The sequence below is a fragment of the Stegodyphus dumicola genome, chromosome 1, assembly GCF_044657685.1.
Source record: "Stegodyphus dumicola isolate Sdum_Otavi_A_Nest chromosome 1, ASM4465768v1".
NCBI lineage: Eukaryota > Metazoa > Arthropoda > Arachnida > Araneae > Eresidae > Stegodyphus > Stegodyphus dumicola.
In genome coordinates this window covers 218,650,395-218,669,688 of record NC_140768.1, presented here as the reverse complement: position 1 = coordinate 218,669,688, position 19,294 = coordinate 218,650,395, and the positions used below count along the sequence as shown (strand labels likewise).

General features: G+C 32.0%; 1 protein-coding gene across 2 annotated transcripts in view; it reads right to left on the bottom strand.

Moving 5' to 3' along the window:
• Nucleotides 1–13,328, bottom strand: part of LOC118180577 (uncharacterized) — a 64,911-nt gene extending 51,583 nt beyond the window's left edge. Inside the window, exon 1 of one of the 2 annotated variants that reach the window (XM_035349648.2) lies at nt 12,603–13,328. In XM_035349648.2, the coding sequence (XP_035205539.1) occupies nt 12,603–12,730 (128 nt within the window). In that variant the 5' untranslated portion in view covers nt 12,731–13,328. The remainder of the gene's footprint in view (nt 1–12,602) is intronic. The other variant, XM_035349647.2, reaches the window with a different exon arrangement.
• Nucleotides 13,329–19,294: the final 5,966 nt, after the last annotated feature.

The following is a 19,294-nucleotide window of genomic DNA, read 5'->3' as shown; positions in this document are numbered from 1 at the left end:
CTGATGCTATAGAAACTTCACAAAAGAAAATTAAATTATGGTATTCGTTTCAAAGTATTTATTTTAAATACATTATTAATGCTTAATTTTCATTAATTTCTTTTTCATAACCTCCACAGTCTGTTACAGATCAAAGCTCTCTCTCCAAGTTTCCTCCACCTGACTCCATTTAGCACAATAGCCCTCTATCAGTTAAATCCAATTAGCCTTAAATCTTCAACATCATTTTTCCATCTAGTGGGAGGTCTTCCTTTTTGTCTTACTCCCTCAGTTCTGAAAAAGGTTATCTTTTTGGTTAGAAATGTATCATCATATCTAAACACATGGCCAAACCATTCGATACGAGATGCCAGGTGGTAGGTGGCAATGTTATATTCTTTGTTCTTTCCAAGATTTGTCTGATAGAATGCAATTGATCAGATGTTGTTTTTCCAATCTGCAATCCACACTGGTAATTCCCAATAACATTAGAAGTATACATAAGCAATCATTTCTACAAGATAATGAAAAATATTTTACAGTCAAAAGTCGTTAATTCGGACACCTATAATCCGGACCTCAAAGCTACAAACTTTATGCGCATGCGTCGCGTTGATGCATGCGCATAAGATCTTTACGGCTGCGAATATGCTTGCACGCGTGCGCAAAATACGTTTACGAGTGTGCTTTTAATGTATAACGGACGGTATAAGCTAAGCTAAAATTAACTAATTATCTATTTCAGTTAATGTTGCAGATTGTGTTGTTCCTTAATCTTCGAATTGGATCCGGCTTATTATTTTTTGCAGACTGTTAGAGCAATTTTATAAAAGTAAGCTTGAACTTTCGATTATGTCAAATAGAATTTCTGATATATATTTACTAATATGTAAAGGATCTACAAAGCGAAAGTATGTTTCAAAGTTCATTAAACAAAAAGTAGAATTGCTGCAAAAAATGGATAAAGGCATATCCTTTGTTTATCTTTAACGCCGCGCAATGAATTGGAAGTTGATTTGTCAGCACTATCCTTATTTTCAGGGTAGATGTTTTTATTTTATTCAGCTTATAATTCCTTACTAAATGTAGTATTTCATCTCGATGTACTCCGTCTTTGATATGATTTAAATCAAATTCCTCGTCATTATAATTCATTTCCGATAGCGAAGAAAGTGACAGAGGTTATTGAAAACGAAAAAATTTCGATTGACAAATTAATCGGTAGACACAGCAATTATAGGACTTGAACAGCGGAACTTTGTAACTGAACAAGAAATTATATCTGTTTATAGAATTAAAGAGAATGTATTATCACATAAAAAATGAAGCAACTTAAACAACTTACATTGAAAGAAATGTTTAATAAAGTAAACAAATAAATATTAAGCTTTTTTTTTTTTTTGTAAATTTTGATACCCTTTAGATCATAATTGTTCTTTATTTCATAAATTACGGTTTTATATTTTTAATTTTATAATTTCTGCACGCCATCTTACCAGATTTAAATTGATGTTCTATAATCTGGAAAAATCGATAATCCGGAATCGCCGAAGTCCCGACGAGTCTGGATTAACGACTTTTGACTGTATATACTGAATTCAGTAAGGTATTCCTCTGTAATTACAGCAGTCTAGCTTGTCTCCTTTTTTATAAATAGGACAAAAAAGATCTTTCTTCCCACTCAGTAGGCATTTGTTCCTGTGCCCATACACAACAAATCTGATAATGGATTGCTTTATTTGAATTCGTTTCATTGACATTTAAAAGCTCTGCCTTGATGCCACCTGGTCCAGTTGATTGCCAGTTCAACAACATATAAGGTTGGTAGATTATACTTTCATTAACTAAAAACCAATTAAATTTTATGATACTCAACTCGCAATAAAATACAATTTTTAATAAAATCGGTACTTACATATTATCTCACTTACCGTGTTAGGCAGATAGCCCTCGTGTGCTTTGCCGTAATCGAATAATCCAATCCAATCCTCATTTACCGTGAAAGTTAGCAAAAATACTGCCAAAGTTGTGTTAAACATTCTGGCAGAATTCTAAAGGAACTAAAGCCTCTTAATTTAATAAATAATAAGTATTCAACTTGCTTTCCTTTTGCTCTCCATAAAAAGGGCTTTCGTTGATTTCTACTGTTTTGTTAGGTCCTTTGATTTTACCAAATGCTCTGTTTAGAAAGCTATGAGTACAAAACTTTCAGTAGTTAATTATTCCAATATAGCATTATTGCTTCATCAGCCCTATTCAGCTCAACATATCTAAACATATCCAGCCCTTTAATATGCTTTTTGATCCCATAATTTTGTTGAAAATAATTCACTGTTTACTGTCTGCAAATCTCCGATTTCAATCTTTTTTTCAAAATGTAAGGAAAAAACACAGCAAAAGCAGTTAATTTATATCTTTTTTAATAAAAAGTGAAGAAGAAATTATATCATGTAGGGGAATATGTGACTTTTGGATGAAAAGCTAGAACCTTTTCGAGGACGATGCTCCTTCCGGCAGTATATGTCTAAGAAACCTGCAAGATATGGTATAAAGATATTTAGAATCTTCTATACTTTCAACATGGAAATTTACTCAGGTCAACAGCCAGATGGGCCACACAAGAAAATCAACAGTTCTTGTGAAAAAGCAAAGCACATCCTAGCTTCATTATACAATTCTGGAGGAAACGTTACCACAGACAGTTGGTATAACAGTTATGAATTGGCCAATTTCTTACAGAAAAATAAAATTCTGTTGTTGGAACAATATGCAAGGATAAGAAGATTATCCCAACTGAATTTGTGTCGAATAAGAATAGAGAACAGCATTCAACCCTCTTGGGGTTTCAAAAGGATATAATGCTACTTTCTTATATGGCTGAATGACAATTCTGCACAATGATGATCATATTGATGAAAGCACAGGAGATTTGAAGAAATCTGAAGTAATTACGCTTTATAACATGACAAAAGGAGCAGTTAATATAGTCGAAATGGGTGGCACTTATTCTGTGGCCAGAATATTAAACCGATGGCCTACGGACATATTTTTTTCGCTATTTAATATTGCCAGCATAAATTCAATGATCTTGCTTTTATCTACTAAAACTCCACCTGAGAAGTTCAGGAATAGGAGGCACTTTTGATTTGGCCTTTGCACTTTTAGATCTTCATTTGAAATCACGACAGAAACAGAAGGAATACAATGGTGGTTCTCTTGAAGATTCGCAAACAAAGAAAAGAAAATTATGTTACCAGAGATGTTACATGTGCTCAAGGAAAAAAGACAGAAAATCAAAAGCTGTATGAAGTGTAAAAAAAATATATGTCAAGAACACTGTAAAATAGAAGCTTCATGTACAAACTACAAAATATCTAATTCTTCTTGAGCCTAATTGATTTGAAAATTAATTATATAACTCATTGTCCATGTAATAATTCTGCATAATATGGATTATAATAGCATTCAAAAATAAAAACACAAATTTCTCATAGAAGTCAATGATTCCTAGTCATCTGAAAAAAATGTAAGTACTTTTGATTTATTTGTTATTAATTTTAAAGCTATTTTATATAATAAATGTTGTAATGGAACTACCGTAATTTCCGGAAGAAACGCCGCGGCGCTTACGTGTTTAAAACTTGAATTTTCAGCGGGGGCGGCGTTTCTACCCATGCGGCGTTTAGGTGCACTAAAAATAAAATATTTCCTATGATGGTCATTGTACATAGTTTGGATGGCCTTGTCATTGTGCATAGACTGGTGCTGTCCCCACACAAAAGACCACTCAGTTGCTTTTTGCAAACGTTATTTCGTTTACATTCTTTCCCTTGAACGGACCTACATGCCTTATTCACCCTAAACAAGATCTCAAAACAATAACATTCTTCCCCCTTTCAAATCAACATTCTCATCAGTTCGAATTGTGTCTCTCCTCTGCCATTCGATGAATCTTCCAGGGCCCATCCTCTCCCCACCCCTGCCTTTTCTGCAATTTTTTTCAAAGGCGGACACGACTCCACCTGCCTTGCAATAACGAACTCTGACGTATTTCCCCTTCAGCATGAATGGGTTTTTCTTGGCATTCTGCCACATACAGATCCCATCAGTTTGGGTACAAGTACTTGTTGGATAGTTTTTAAGTAAGAAGGGAGCGGAAGATTTTTGAAAATGTCCCTAAACGGCACAGAAGCTATACTGCTGGTTTTAAGCTTAGTGTAATTTCACGTGCTGAACAAATTGGAAATCGAGCAGCAGCTCGAGAGTTTGAAGTAGACGACAGATGTACTGTTGATGTAGATGTTGGAGAACTGAAAAAGAACTTATTAAAAATATGCCACAACAGAAACGAGCCAAAAGAAGTGGTACTGTAAGGTGGCCAAATCGAGAGGACGACCTTGTAAACTGGATAAAGGAACAACGAGGAAAGGGAATGGCAATTTCGACTGTAAAAATTCGCTTACAAGCAAATTTTATAGCAAAACGAATGAACATAAATGATTTCAAAGGAGGTGTAGCAGATTTATGAAAAGAAAAAATATTTCTGTGCATACTAGAACAACAGTCGGGCAACAATTACCAATGGACTGGCAGTATAAAAAGTCATCTTTTCTAAAATACGTGACAGCTATTATTGACAAAAAAAACTTCTTCGGTCGCAGATAATAAATATGGATGAAACGCCGTTAGCTTTCGACTCTCCTGCAAACAGAACTGTTGATGAAACTGGTGCAAAAACTGTATCTATGTTTATGACGGGGCATGAAAGAACGTCATTTACATGTGTGTTAGCTTGTGCCGCAAATGGTGACAAGCTAAAGCCGATGATCATTTTTAAACGAAAAACTATTCCGAAAGGAGATGGTATGTCATATATCAGGACTTAGGTTGAGTTTTTGCATCTATACGGCCACGCGCAATTTAATCTATTGCGGCGTTTCTGTGTAATTTTAATTTTTTTCCCGCCATTTTTCTCGAGTGCGACGTTTACGCTGATGTGGCCTTTCTTCCGGAAATTACGGTACTCTAATATGCACCCTCAGGTCGCCAAACATTTTTGGTGAGAAACTCCATGCTGCCATATTATCAGGTTCACTGTTCCGCCTTACTTGCTTTGGGAACATGCAAAGACCTGACTCGGAACAGGGAGTTTAATAAAGCTATGTTCAATAAATGTGGGAAGTAGACAAGATACACAAGAAGGGTATACAAAACCCTTTATTTTTCACTCTTTACAATAATTTCCGGACTTCGGAATACAGAGACCAACCACTTGTGGTCTGAACGTAAGAATATAAAAATATTAACTAAACTCTAACTTAACTTTGGAATAATAAACAAGGGCCTACGTGGAAGATTGGCCGTATATTAACAGGAAGCTGTATGTAGTACAGAGAACTTTTAACACTACAATACGTTTAAAATTATTAAGAGGATTAAACCTCTGGCCTGCTTCTACTAACTCCTTCCTCTTCTCTCGCTTGGCAAAAAGCCACAACTTAAGTACTTGGCGTTCGCCAGACAAATTTGCATAAATAAGTTAAAGCTTTTAATTCTGGCCGGAAGTAGAAAATAAGAAGTGATAGTAAAGATTTAAAATAAAATAAACGTTAGTAAAACTTAAGATCCTTACAATATTACTATCTAAATTTTTTGTCTACATTTTGAATTTTAAGCCTAAAATGTCTCCAAAAACAACGTTTTGAACGGACAATTTAAGCTAAAAATACGAAACATAAACAAAAAATTTAGATAGCAAAAACGTAAAGTTTCTAACCAAAAATATTTGACAAGAATCCATGCATACAGCAATATATTTTAACTTGAAAAAACATCTATGAATTGCACAATCTAGGCTATGAACTACGCACATCTTGCTATAATAAATTAACATAACAACAATAAATTTCAAAGAATACCATGTACACAGCAGGACCGCTAAATGTCATTATTAACTTATTTATTTTACTTCTATATGCTAAATATCTTATAACTTGATTGTACACCGCTAAAATCATGGTTTCCATATGATAAATATCTTGCAACTTAACTATACACCGCTAAAATCATGGCCGATTAGCTGTAGGCGAGGTTGGCGAATAAATACGCACTGGCGCCAACTGATCCTTTGCAGAAGAAAACCCAAATAAAGTTTATAAATCCACTTGAAATTTTACATTAGTACAGCCAAAAGTCTTTAATCCAGACGTCCATAATCCGGAATGATTGGTACTATTTTGGTAGATGGTTGCACGGATTTTGGCGAGCAGTAAAACTTTATGGTAAACCCATTGCTGGACAAGTTATTTATAGTAACCGATACTTTGTTGTCATTTTATTTAAAAAATAATGTGTTTTATTATGCATAAATTCCGTGTTTTAAATATTATTTATGATTTCTAAATAATAAAAATGAATTTAATTTTGCATTTTTTTTAAGTAAAAATTTTATTGTTTATGATAATTTTTGGAATTATATGTTGTGAATGATGTAATAATGACGTCGCATTATTTTAAAAGTAACTGGTTTTAATATCTATAAATTTAATCTAATGTTTTAAACATTATTTATGGCTGTTAAATATTAAAATACAATTTAATTTTGCATTTTTTTTAAATATGATATTATTAAGAATGATTATTTAAATAATTTTAATTCTATGCGTGATGTAATCAGCTCTCTGATTGGTTACTGAATATTTGTGCATTACTGCCCCATTTTAAAATTTTATTATTCATCTCTTCGAATTCCTCAGATTTCAAAGCGAATGGATGTGTCCGTTTCGAAGATGAATATTGTTATTGGCAATTACCAAGAATTATTGGTATCGGAATAAAAAAAATGCCATTTGATACCTTATTTTGGCAACCTGGCTTTCCTAATCAAAGATTTATTTATCGTTACAAGGTTCAGAGGAAATTTATTTTAAATTTCTGGAGGAAACCTCACTAATTGCTTCTTCAATGAAGTGCGAGAGATGTGGATGACAGATAAAGATCGGTTTTTTTTTTTTTTTTTTTTTTTTCCTGGTACTTATCAATATACAACAGTTAAAATACTTTAAAAAAATATAAGTACATATTTTTCTTTTACTTTACAATTGTATACTTCAATTTTTATTAAAAAATTCATACACTGTTTTAGAAAATTCCTCAGATATTTATTGCCACATATGTTTTAATGTTAAATAATTATATCCTATAAAACTTATTTTAAAAGATTTGAATTTAAGTAATTGACAAATTTTAATTCTTTTAAACCTTGGTATGATGTTTTTAATTCAATATTCAATTTAAGTAATATTTTATTCCAATTAAATGTTGGCACAATGTTTTTATTCTATTATATGAAAGTAACAATTTAACCTTACTTTAGCATTTTATACTCTTAGTAAATGTATTTATTTACATTTACCAGCCATCTTAAAACACAGCGTTTTCAACAAAAAATTAATCCATTATTTTTAACAATATTTATTTTTTTAAAGTTTCGAATACTTTACTATGCGTGAAATACGTAAAAACAGCATTTTTCAAGATGGCTGACGACTGTAAAAACCACGCTGATGTAAATCGCCAAAAATCCGTGCAACCGTCTACCAAAGTAGCATTGAATGACCTATAATCCGGACTTCAAAGCTACAAACAATGCACATACGTAATACGTTTACGCATGAACGTTTAACGTATAACGAACGGTATAAGCTAAGCTAAAATTATCTAATTATCTATTTTAGTTAATGTTGCAGATTCCGTTGTTCCTTTATCCTCAAATTGGATCTGGCTTATTATTTTCGGAAGACTGTTAGAGCAATTTTATAAAAGTAAGCTTGAACTTTCGATTATGTCAAAAAGAATTTCCGATTCTGGAGCTGCCAAAGGATCTATCTACAAAGCGAAAGCATGTTTCGATGTCCATCAAAGAAAAAGTGGAATTGCTGCAAAAAATGGATAAAGGCATATCCTTTGTTAGTCTAACTATTCTGAAATCTGTTTATCAATTTCATGCTGCTCTGCGGGGGTGGGGGGGACGTCGTGGAGCGCAATGAACTGGAAGTTGATCTGTCAGCACTATCCTTATCTTCAGGGCAGATGTTTTTATTTTATTCGGCCTAAAATTCCTTACTAAATGTAGTACTTCATCTCGATGTACTCCATCTTTAATATGATTTAAATCAAATTCCGGTTGATCTTTACAATATGGTAACTGGTAGTTTGGCGACATTTTGGACTACCTGGGACTTTGGTAATAATGTGAGCAGTACTCAGTTCCGATTACGCATTATTTTGCGTGAGGGAAATGAGAGATCATGGGATATGTCATGTGATATTAATGGACGAATTACGGTTCTTTAATCGGAAAAGGGGGGAAATCGGGAAAAAATGTGGAAATTTTGTATTTAGCTTTATTCTCTGTTGTGTGAAACAGTGTTGTTTAATTTTTGGATCCCATGGCCCTAACTAAAGTGAATTCAAAATGGGTATTTAGGCATTGTGATAAAGAGAAGTTTGCTTTTTATTTAGTGGAGGAAGTATGGAGGAAAAATTCGCAGAAAAAATCTTTCAATAATTTTATTGAATGAATTAGAAAAGTGTATCCGCCACGTAATCAAGATTCTGAAGAAGATTAGGTAAGTTAGTATTTTTAATTATTTGGGGATATTATTTTTATGCATTGTTCTAAATGTAAGGTGGAAAGGAATTTGGTATTATTGGGAAAATTGTTATTAGCAATGATTTAGTTTAAAGTAATTAGGATTGTAAGGTAATTTTTATTAATTTAATGTATGTGCTCATTTATATTTTAAGTAGTGTTTTTGAATTTAATTATATTTTAATGAAATGATAGTTATTTTGTGAATTTTATGTTTGTAGGAATTTGGTATACATTTTAGTTGAAGTAAACGTGCATGGAAATAATTTAAATATCTGACACTAAGTATTTGTAATGGTTGCGGTATGAATTCGTTGGTGACGTTTATAATATAATAGATGATTTAGAGGTAAAAGTTTTTGGATATTTTATTTATTTTATATGTGGAAATGTTCATATTTGTAAAGGGTAAATACTTTTTCGCGATCAGGTAATTTCATATATGTTCTTTTTACCGGGTTTAAAGATTGAGAAAATTGTCATGTATTTTCGTGAAATTTTTCTAATTTATGAGAAAAACCAGTGTACATGGATATAGTGAAGAGTGTGCGCAATGCCATTTTTGTGCAATTCTGGGATGTTTTTTTAAGTAAAAATAAGTCGACGTGTACATGGTTTAGTGATATTTTAATTAAATGATAGTTATTTTGTGAATTTTATGTTTGTAGGAATTTGGTATACGTTTAAGTTGAAGTAAACGTGCATGGAAATAATTTAAATATTTGATACTAAGTATTTGTAATGCTTGCGGTATGAATTCGTTGGTGACGTGTATAATGTAATAGATGATTTAGACGTAAAAGTTTTTGGATATTTTATTTATTTTATATGTGGAAATGTTCATATTTGTAAAGGGTAAATACTTTTTTGCGATCAGGTAATTTCATATACAGTCAAAAGTCGTTAATCCGGACTTGTCGGGACTTCGGCGATTCCGGATTATCGATCATCAGTTTAAATCTCGTAATATGGCATGCAGAAATTCTAAAATTAAAAATATGAAACCGTAATTTATGAAATAAAGAACAATGATAATCTAAAGGGTATCAAAATTTACCAAAAAAAAAAAAAAAGCTTAATATTTATTTGTTTAATTCATTAAACATTTCTTTCAATGTAAGTTGTTTAAGTTGCTTTGTTTTATGTGATCATACTTTCTCTTTAATTCTATAAGCAAACATAATTTCTTGTTCAGTTACAAAGTTCCGCTGTTCAAGTCCCGTTAATTGCTGTGCCGAAAATACCGACTAACTTGTCAATCGAAATTTTTTCGTTTTCACCAACCTCTTTGTCACATTCTTCATGTCTTTATCCATTTTTCGCAGCAATACCACTTTTTGTTTGTTGGACATCGAAACATACTTTCGTTTTGTAGATCCTTTGGAAGTTCCAGCATCGGAAATTCTATTTGACATAATCGAAAGTTCAAGTTTACTTTTATAAAATTGCTCTTACAGTCGGCAAAAAATAATAAGCGGGATCCAATTCGAAGATTAAGGAACAACATAATCATTAACATTAACTGAAATAGATAATTAGATAATTTTAGCTTACACCGTCCGTTATACATTAAACGCGCAGGCGAAAACGTATTCTGCACTTGCGCACATGCATATGCGCAGTAGTCAAGGTCTTACGCGCACGCATAAAACGCCTGTGCGCATGCGCCGAAAAGTTTTTAGCTTTGAGGTCCGGATTATAGATCATTCCGGATTATGGGTGTCCGAATTAACGACTTTTGACTGTATGTTCTTTTTACCGGGTTTAAAGATTGAGAAAATTGTCATGTATTTTCGTGAAATTTTTCTAATTTATGAGAAAAAAGCAGTGTACATGGATATAGTGAAGAGTGTGAGCAATGCCATTTTTGTGCAATTCTGGGATTTTTTTTAAGTAAAAATAAGTCGACGTGTACATGGTTTAGTGATATTTTAATTAAATGATAGTTATTTTGTGAATTTTATGTTTGTAGGAATTTGGTATACGTTTAAGTTGAAGTAAACGTGCATGGAAATAATTTAAATATTTGATACTAAGTATTTGTAATGCTTGCGGTATGAATTCGTTGGTGACGTGTATAATGTAATAGATGATTTAGAGGTAAAAGTTTTTGGATATTTTATTTATTTTATATGTGGAAATGTTCATATTTGTAAAGGGTAAATACTTTTTCGTGATCAGGTAATTTCAGATATGTTCTTTTTACCGGGTTTAAAGATTGAGAAAATTGTCATGTATTTTCGTGAAATTTTTCTAATTTATGAGAAAAAAGCAGTGTACATGGATATAGTGAAGAGTGTGCGCAATGCCATTTTTGTGCAATTCTGGGATGTTTTTTTAAGTAAAAATAAGTCGGCGTGTACATGGTTTATGTGTATGTGTTATTTTGAAAAACGCGTAAAGAGTATGGTATTGTGCACTTTTTCCCAATTTTGCAGTGAATATTTGTCATGATTAAGCAGTTTTGTTTGATAAAATTTCTAGCATAAGTGTAATTCGGTTAGTAGATTGTTGGAAGAAGTGTTCAGTAGATAAAAAGAAAAGAAACATGTCTTTACTTCGTGAAGACAAAATGGCGGCGGGGAAAAAAAAAATAGAGGGTTGCTGTAGGAGAGTTGGTTGCCAAATTTTCGCCAAGTTACCATAATGTAAAGATCAACCCAAATTCCTCGTCATTATAAAAATCACGAATACCCATCACATAGTTTTCTGGTTGCAATTTTTTAATTTCGATTATGTGTAATGTATGCTTTACGCATGCGCGCATTGAAAGAAATGTTTAATAAAGTAAACAAATAAATATTAAACTTTTTTTTTTTTTTTTTGTAAATTTTGATACCCTTTAGATCATAATTGCTCTTTATTTCATAAATTATGGTTTCACATTTTTAATTTGATAATTTCTGCATGTTGTCTTACCAGATTTAAATTGATGATCTATAATCCAAAAAAACCGATAATTCGGAATCGCCGAAGTCCCGACAAGTCCGGATTAAAGACTTTTAACTGTATTAATTTTACCAATTTTTGTGCCATTAATTTTTTTTTCCCTTTATATTTTCCCTTTTTATTGTAATTTTTGTATTTAAGAGTGCTGTTTGAAACATGCAAAATGCAATGCAATGCAATGAAAATATATTCAATAAAATCTTTTTAAAGGAGAATATTTTAAAAAAAAAAACATGCTAAAGGGCTTTTATCAGAAAACTGCAAGAAAAAACAATGAACAATAATGTTATAATACAATGGGGGAGAAAATCAATAAATTATAAAAAGAAACTGAATAAGAATACTAATGAAAAAGGTAAATGAAACTAACGTAACAAAAATACAATGGGATTTGTTTAATATATAAATATCTGCTGTTACACAATGCTTGAAAACAAATGAAAGAGAACTGCCGATTTATACAAGAAACAAATAGTTAAACATCATTTTCGAATATGAATTAAAAATGTTAATTAGTACATGTAATTCTAAACTAAATTCAGTTTGAAAACAAATAAAAACTGATTAGACTATGTACTGATTTTAGGCATGCATAGGATTTATAATGACGCAATGTCAAAAGTTAATATTCCAACATACGACAATTATATAGCTACAAAATCTCACCATCATATGTTTCCCTAGTTGATGGAAAAGAAACAGCAGAAAAGAGAACAAATTTCTTTATATTATTCCCTAGTCTCTTATCTGAAAATTAACAAAGGCGACCTAAAGGAAAGCTTTCAAAAGAGTAGTAGTTTCTCTTTACAATGGCAGCTAAAAGGGGGTGGAAATGCATTTGGATTTCCTGTCTTTTTAAGTGAAACCTTTAAAAACTGCTCAGTCTCTTAAAGGTTAAAAGCCAAATTACATATTATAAACAGAATAATACATCTAGATTAATTAAACAAAACAACAATAAATGATGGATTAATGAAGAACTGAGTAAACGAATATTACACTGACTAAAATTTTCTTTTACCTGTAGAAGTAAACATCATGTCTTCCAGCAGTTCTTCCTTTTTTTCTTTTTCTGATTTCTTTTCTCCAACCCTTAGGCACAGTTTTAATTTCATTTTCAGATTCAACTTCAAATTGTTTCTCAATCATTATTACTGTTACACATGTAGTATAATTCTTTGCAAGCTTACATAAAATAAGCTATTGAAATAAATAAATAAATCCATAATAAATTCATGTTAAAATATGTTAACTTCAGAATAATTCGTATTAAAAAGGATTGTAGATTAGCAGCCAGTTCTCTTAACAATGAAATTGTTCTGAATGAATGCAGAGATTTTAAAGAACAAATTAATCATACTTTATTTTTTATTAAAAGACCTGTGCATACCCCTTGAACACATCGTATTAATTAACTGATACACTCTTAACAATGTTTATATTACGAGAAAGTTCGTAATGAACTGAATTGAAATCAATACGTACTAAATTACAAGTTTGAAAGTTTAATCATGAAAGGCCATATAATTTTGAATCCCTCTTTAGAAAGTATATGGAAGGTAAGTACGCGAAATTCCTGATAATCAAATGGCATTCTTATGCATAATAAATACAGAACTTATACTACAACTGTATATTAATGAGAAAGACATTTGTTTACAAAGCGTCCCAATAGCGGCTCAAAACTGGGATGGCTGTGAGCGGCTCCTTACGGAAGGCCTGTTATGCGCAGGTCAGGTCAGGTCGTAGCATTAGTCTATGAGTATCGTACTAACTAAAGTACATGCCTCATCAATGATTAATCCAATTAAGGCTTTATGAATGGTAGAATTTTTTCATCAGGAATTATGAAGGATCTTATTGAGTCGAGTATCAAATATATAATATTATTAAGTCAAATATCTAATATAGTATTTGTTATTAAATCAAATTCTTGAGATGTTAATTTAGAGACTGGTCACGTGTTTCCGATACTGAATGATGATTGGCGAGAGCGAGAAAGCTTGAATTTTCATATTTTGTAGTATTTTCGACGATATTTACAAATTTTTTTTAAAATAATAAAATAATAGATGCATGACAATAAAACTAACATATTTGTTAGTGTATAAAATTGCATAAATGATGATGTTGATGAATATGAAATAAAAGAGAACTTGGTTAAATAGGTGTGCATGAGTTAGCCAATAAGAAACAATAATCTTGTTATGAAGACCCTTGCTTCAGTACAGTAGTGGAGAAAATCTTGATTAAATAGTAATTCTGTGATAATGATGATGATAAATTACAGATGATTATAGCAAAATTCACCACAGAACATTGTGATGAATTGTTCGAGGTCTTTTGTACTTTTGTTCAATAATAAAGTCATAGTTGCCAATATTTTGAATAATAGTGGAGGGATGTTGTTCCATTTTATTGTAAAATTTATAGACTGTTTTGAGAATTTCTTCATCAATGGTGTTAATCTTTAGATCCCTATGTAATACTTCATTTCTAATGAACCAAGGGGCACCCAGCATGGTTCTAATAATTTTATTTTGAATAACTTGAAGTTGATTTCTGTTTGTTTTTGCTGCTGCAGCCCAGACAGGTGATCCATACAGCATGGTAGGTCTTATAAGTTGTAAATAGATGATTCTCTTCGTATTAATGCTAAGTTTTGAATGGCTATTAATAATAGAGTAAACACTCATGAAGGCCTGCATTGTTTTAGTTCTAGTAGCATGAAGATGTTCTTTAAAGTTGAGTTTGTAGTCGAGATGGATACCAAGATATTTAACTGTATTTTCTCTATTTACTGGTTGATTATTTATATAAAGCTGTTCGCAAACCGGTCTTCTGGTAGTTCTTTTGAAAATTATGTTATTACTTTTATGGAGATTAATTTTAATTTTCCATTTAGTAAGCCAATCTTGGATATTGTCAACTGCATGTTGTAATTTATATTGCGCATGAGAAGGGTTGATTGAAATAGAAAAAATTGCAGTGTCATCTGCATATTGGGCTATTTCAGTACCTGAATAGATAGGAAAGTCATTAGTATAGATGATATATAAATACGGAGCCAAATTTCCTCCTTGAGGGACTCCAGCATTTATTCTTCTTTTTGTAGAATAACTATTGTTGATGCGGACTTGAAAGAATCTATTTTGCAAGTAGTTGTGAATAATTTGAATTAATGCAGCAGGAAAGTTATATTTAATTAATTTGTAAATGAGTCCTGTATGCCACACTTTATCGAACGCTTTCTCCACATCGAGGAAAAGAGCGGCAACAGTTTCCTTTTTATTAAAAGCCTCACCGATCTTCTCCACGATGCGGGAAACTTGATGAATAGTGGAGTAATTTTTTCTAAATCCAAATTGAAATGGAGAGATGATATTATTGTCATGCGCATATTGCTGCAGTCGTTTTTGAATAATTTTTTCAAAAATTTTTGATATAGCTGGTAGTAAAGAGATTGGTCTGTAGCTTGCTGTCAATTTTTTATCTTTTCCAGGTTTTTTGATAATTATTATAGTGGCATGTTTCCAGGCAGTAGGGATATAATTTTTTCTGAGACAGGCATTGAACAGATTGACTAGATAAATAACAGCTTTTTTAGGAAAATTCTGAATTGCTGTGTTGGATATTTTATCATATCCACTTGCTTTTTTAGGATTTAGTTGTTTAATGATATGAGTAACTTCTGTGGGTGTAGTAGGATAATTTGCTGTGCTCCTATTGGAGTTAAGAAAATTTTGCACAGATTCTTTTATGCTATTGTCTTCTTGGTGATTCATGTTATTGATGTTGAATTGTTCTTCGTATACATTAGCAAATTCATTAACTATGTCTTCAGGATGATGAATAATATTGTTGTTGCATTCAATAGGTCCAATTTTTTCATTATTTCTTCTGAGTTTCTTTGCTAATTTCCAAATAGAGTGGTCAGTGTAGGATAGTTTTTCAACATAATCATTCCAGTTGTCATTTTTATAGTCATCGCATAATTTTTTAACTTTATAGTAAGCCCTTTTATAGTTGATGTGATCAGTATGGGTACGAGTTCTTTGCCATATTTTTCTAAGTCTATTTTTGATTCTAATTTCTTCAGTAATATTTTGTGGAAGAGAGTAGTCTTTTTTGATAGAATTTCTAGTAGCTTTACTGATGGAGTCAATGATTTTATTATTGAGATGAGTTGTTGCATTGTCGATTAATTCTGGAGTAGTCATTCTAGCAGTAGCTGAGATATTATCATTTAAAATGTATTTAAAGTCTGTCCAGTTGACTTTAGTTGGCTGAGGAGGCATGAAATGGATGATATTATTAAGGGTGAACATTATTGGGTTATGATCTGAATCCAGCTCAGGAATGTTGGTGAGATCAGGGATTTGTGGGATATTGCTAGTAATGAGAATGTCAATAACATCTGAGATATGACTATTGCAGGTAGAGATATGGGTAGGTTCAGTTGTAGAATGGATATTGATAATAGAATTTTGCATAAAGTTATACAGTCTATTGCCATTACTATTTGTATATTTTGAATTCCATGCTGGGTGTTTACAGTTTAAGTCGCCTGCAATTAATGTGGGGTAACCCAAATTGCAGATATAAGCAATTTCAGCCGTATTGATGATTTTCTGTGGAGGTTTATAGACCGAGACAAAGAGGTATGGTTTAATATTATTGCTATACACAAGACAAGCACAGGCTTCTATTGAATTAAATGTAGGAAGTTGATATTCCATGTGTCTGATGGAATTTTTGATGATTATAGCAGTGCCTCCTCCACTGTTATGTAGCCTATCATTTCTGTATATACTGTAGTTGGCAATTTTGAATTTTTTATTGGGTTTCAGATGTGTTTCATTTAGCATCATGATGTCGAGGTTGTTTTCAAAGATAAATTTTGTAATTTGCAGGTGCTGCCTAATAACTCCATTACAATTGTAGAAGACGGATTTAATATAATTAAGCTTATTTGCCTTTGAGTAATATTGTGGTTGTTGCTATTAATCATTACTGATATTTTCATAAATTCTAAGTGCTTCAAAAGCTACTGACATTTTTTCCGTAATGGTATTAGCTTGACAGAAGTCGTCATAGAGATCATATATTGAAGCCATGAAGGCTATAAATTGATCTAAATTTTTTCCTCTGTTTTCATGGGAATTATTTTGATTTCTATTGGTTTTTTGATTTTTCTTATTATTAACATTATTATTTTCTTGAGTTTGGGTTTTTCCTTGAAGAACTGCAGAATAGGATATGCTATTTTCTGATTGGTTGATAGGGTCATGTGATCCTATTTGGCTTTTTTGATATTTTGATGTATTATCCAAACTTTGGCTTATTTTCATGGCAGATGGTTGAATTTTCATAGGAATGTCATTGCTTATTTCATTAGTTTGATTGCCTGGTCTACGAGGGCAAGTTATGGAGGATGCTGGATGTGATCCTAAACATAGGACACACTTCGCATCATAATTTTGCGTGCCCTTAAAAGGGCAGAGGTGTGAACGATGATTTTCTGCACATCTTACACAACGAGGTGTATTGTGACATGCTCGCTGTGTATGATTGTACCTTTGACAATTGTAACATTGTGTAGGCCCAGGTTTGGATTGGTATTTAATAACTCGTACCCATAGTCCTATTATTTTATCAACATGCATTAATTTTTTCCCCTCCTCAGTGCGGGGTGCTTCGATATAATAAACTGGAATCAGATTTGAGATGCCATTGGTAGTTTTGGTTAAATGCTTTACTTTAATGATAGGTATGCCTTGGTCTTTTAAATCTTCTTCAATTTCTTGTTCAGTTACATCATTTGGTAAATCTTTAATTATAGCTCTAACGGTTTTGTCAGAGTGTAATATGTATGAGTGGTAGGTTATTTCCTTTTCCTTAAAGTATTCCTGTATTTTTCTATATTCTTCTAATTCGAAAACTTTTATTATTAAGTTGCCTCCTTTTAATTTACCATCCACTTTTTTAATATTGAGTTTTTCCGTTAGCGTTTTATTTAGAGTTTTCCAGCTTACGTTGGAGTCTGTAATAACGAATGGAGGTATTTTGTTGGCATACTTCTTTGGTTTTTCAAAGTTTTGGAAATTAGCATGCTCATCATCAGAGTTATTTTGAGTACTTATACTATTTTCAGTGTCTGAATTATTACCTATTATAGCATCATTTAAAGTTACTTCAGATTGTAGTATTTCATAAGGATTTATGGTAGCCAGATTTGGCGATTTATCTGCTGAATTTTTCGGTTGAGTACGTTGCTTGGGCATGGTGCGCCAACGATTACTTTCTAATTTAGTTAATTTGCTACTGGTAGGAGTATTTTCATGGGATTGTTTTTGATTTTCATTTGAGTTGGAATTGTATTTATCCTTATTTTGGTTATTTTCTTTTTCACGATGATCGATTATCGGTAATTTTTTGGGTGAATTTGTTGGTGATAATTCATCGGATATTGGAGTTTCTAAAATAGAGTTGTGTAAAACTATTTCGTCTTCAATTTCTAAAAGGTTTTTTCTATCTTCAGATGTTAGTCCCTCATCGTGACCTTTTTGTACAAACTTTTCTCGCTCCTATTCGAGGTTTTTTAATCTATTTATTCTCCAGAACGGGGAGCCTGGAGTATGCTGCATATCTTTGGTGCATTGTGCACCGCTACGCGTTAGCATGATTTAAGTTCTTGATTTAGCGCCTTATTACTTCAAAACTATGTAATGCCACCGAGAGTCACCATAATGCAAAAAGATATTTACCAATGGTAAGGAAGATCTAGAGGTTCTAGATGGCCGATCGTATAAGCAAGATAAGCAAGAAATATGGCAAAGAGAAGAGCGCTCAAAAATTCAACCTTGTCCCTAGGGGCTCAGCGGCTGAGTGAGCCTGTTATGCGCATGCTAGTGAAATGTATTTATTTTCAAATGATCATTGGGCTACTACATTTGGCTATTATGCGCCAAGTGAAATGTATTTATTTTCAAATGATCATTGGGCTACTACATTTGGCTATTATGCGCCACTTGGCGTTGTTTCTATCAATTATCGGAAAATTCGAATGTGAAAGTGGTTCCTTTTTCACTTTATATATAAATAATATTTTTCACGCATATGATAACTGTTTTAAATGCTGAAAATGAAAGATCTGCTATTTAAACAGAGTTCATTGCGAACAATGAAAACTGAACAGTTAAATATTAAAATTCTTTCCGTGAAAACATTCACGTTCAGCTTCCGAGCCATCACTAGGCAGAATTTTTCGAATATTATAATAGTGCTTCTGAGAACAAAATAAGAGAAATTCCTGTCATAAAAATAAGTATTTTGGGTGCTAGTTTCCCTAAGAAAGGTCCTCCATGGAAGCATCCCTTCTCTTAGGCAGATAGTCCATATGAAGTTAACCTAACCTGAAAGTAATAATTTTATTATGGTTTGATTTGAAGACATCTTTAACAAACTTAAAAAAAAAAAAAAAAAAAAAAAAAAAAAAAAAAAAAAAAAAACCCTACAAATTTCAGAATTTTTTCTCTAATAACCATAATCGGTAAAATCCTAGTATACGGTGCAGCCTTGGCGCGATTTTAAAAATTATCGCCAACACCAAAAAATTACCAAAAGAACGTCTATGTATATATAGTGATAGTACACTATATACTATGTATAACTATATACTATATTCTTTGAATACCCGTTTACTACTTATCG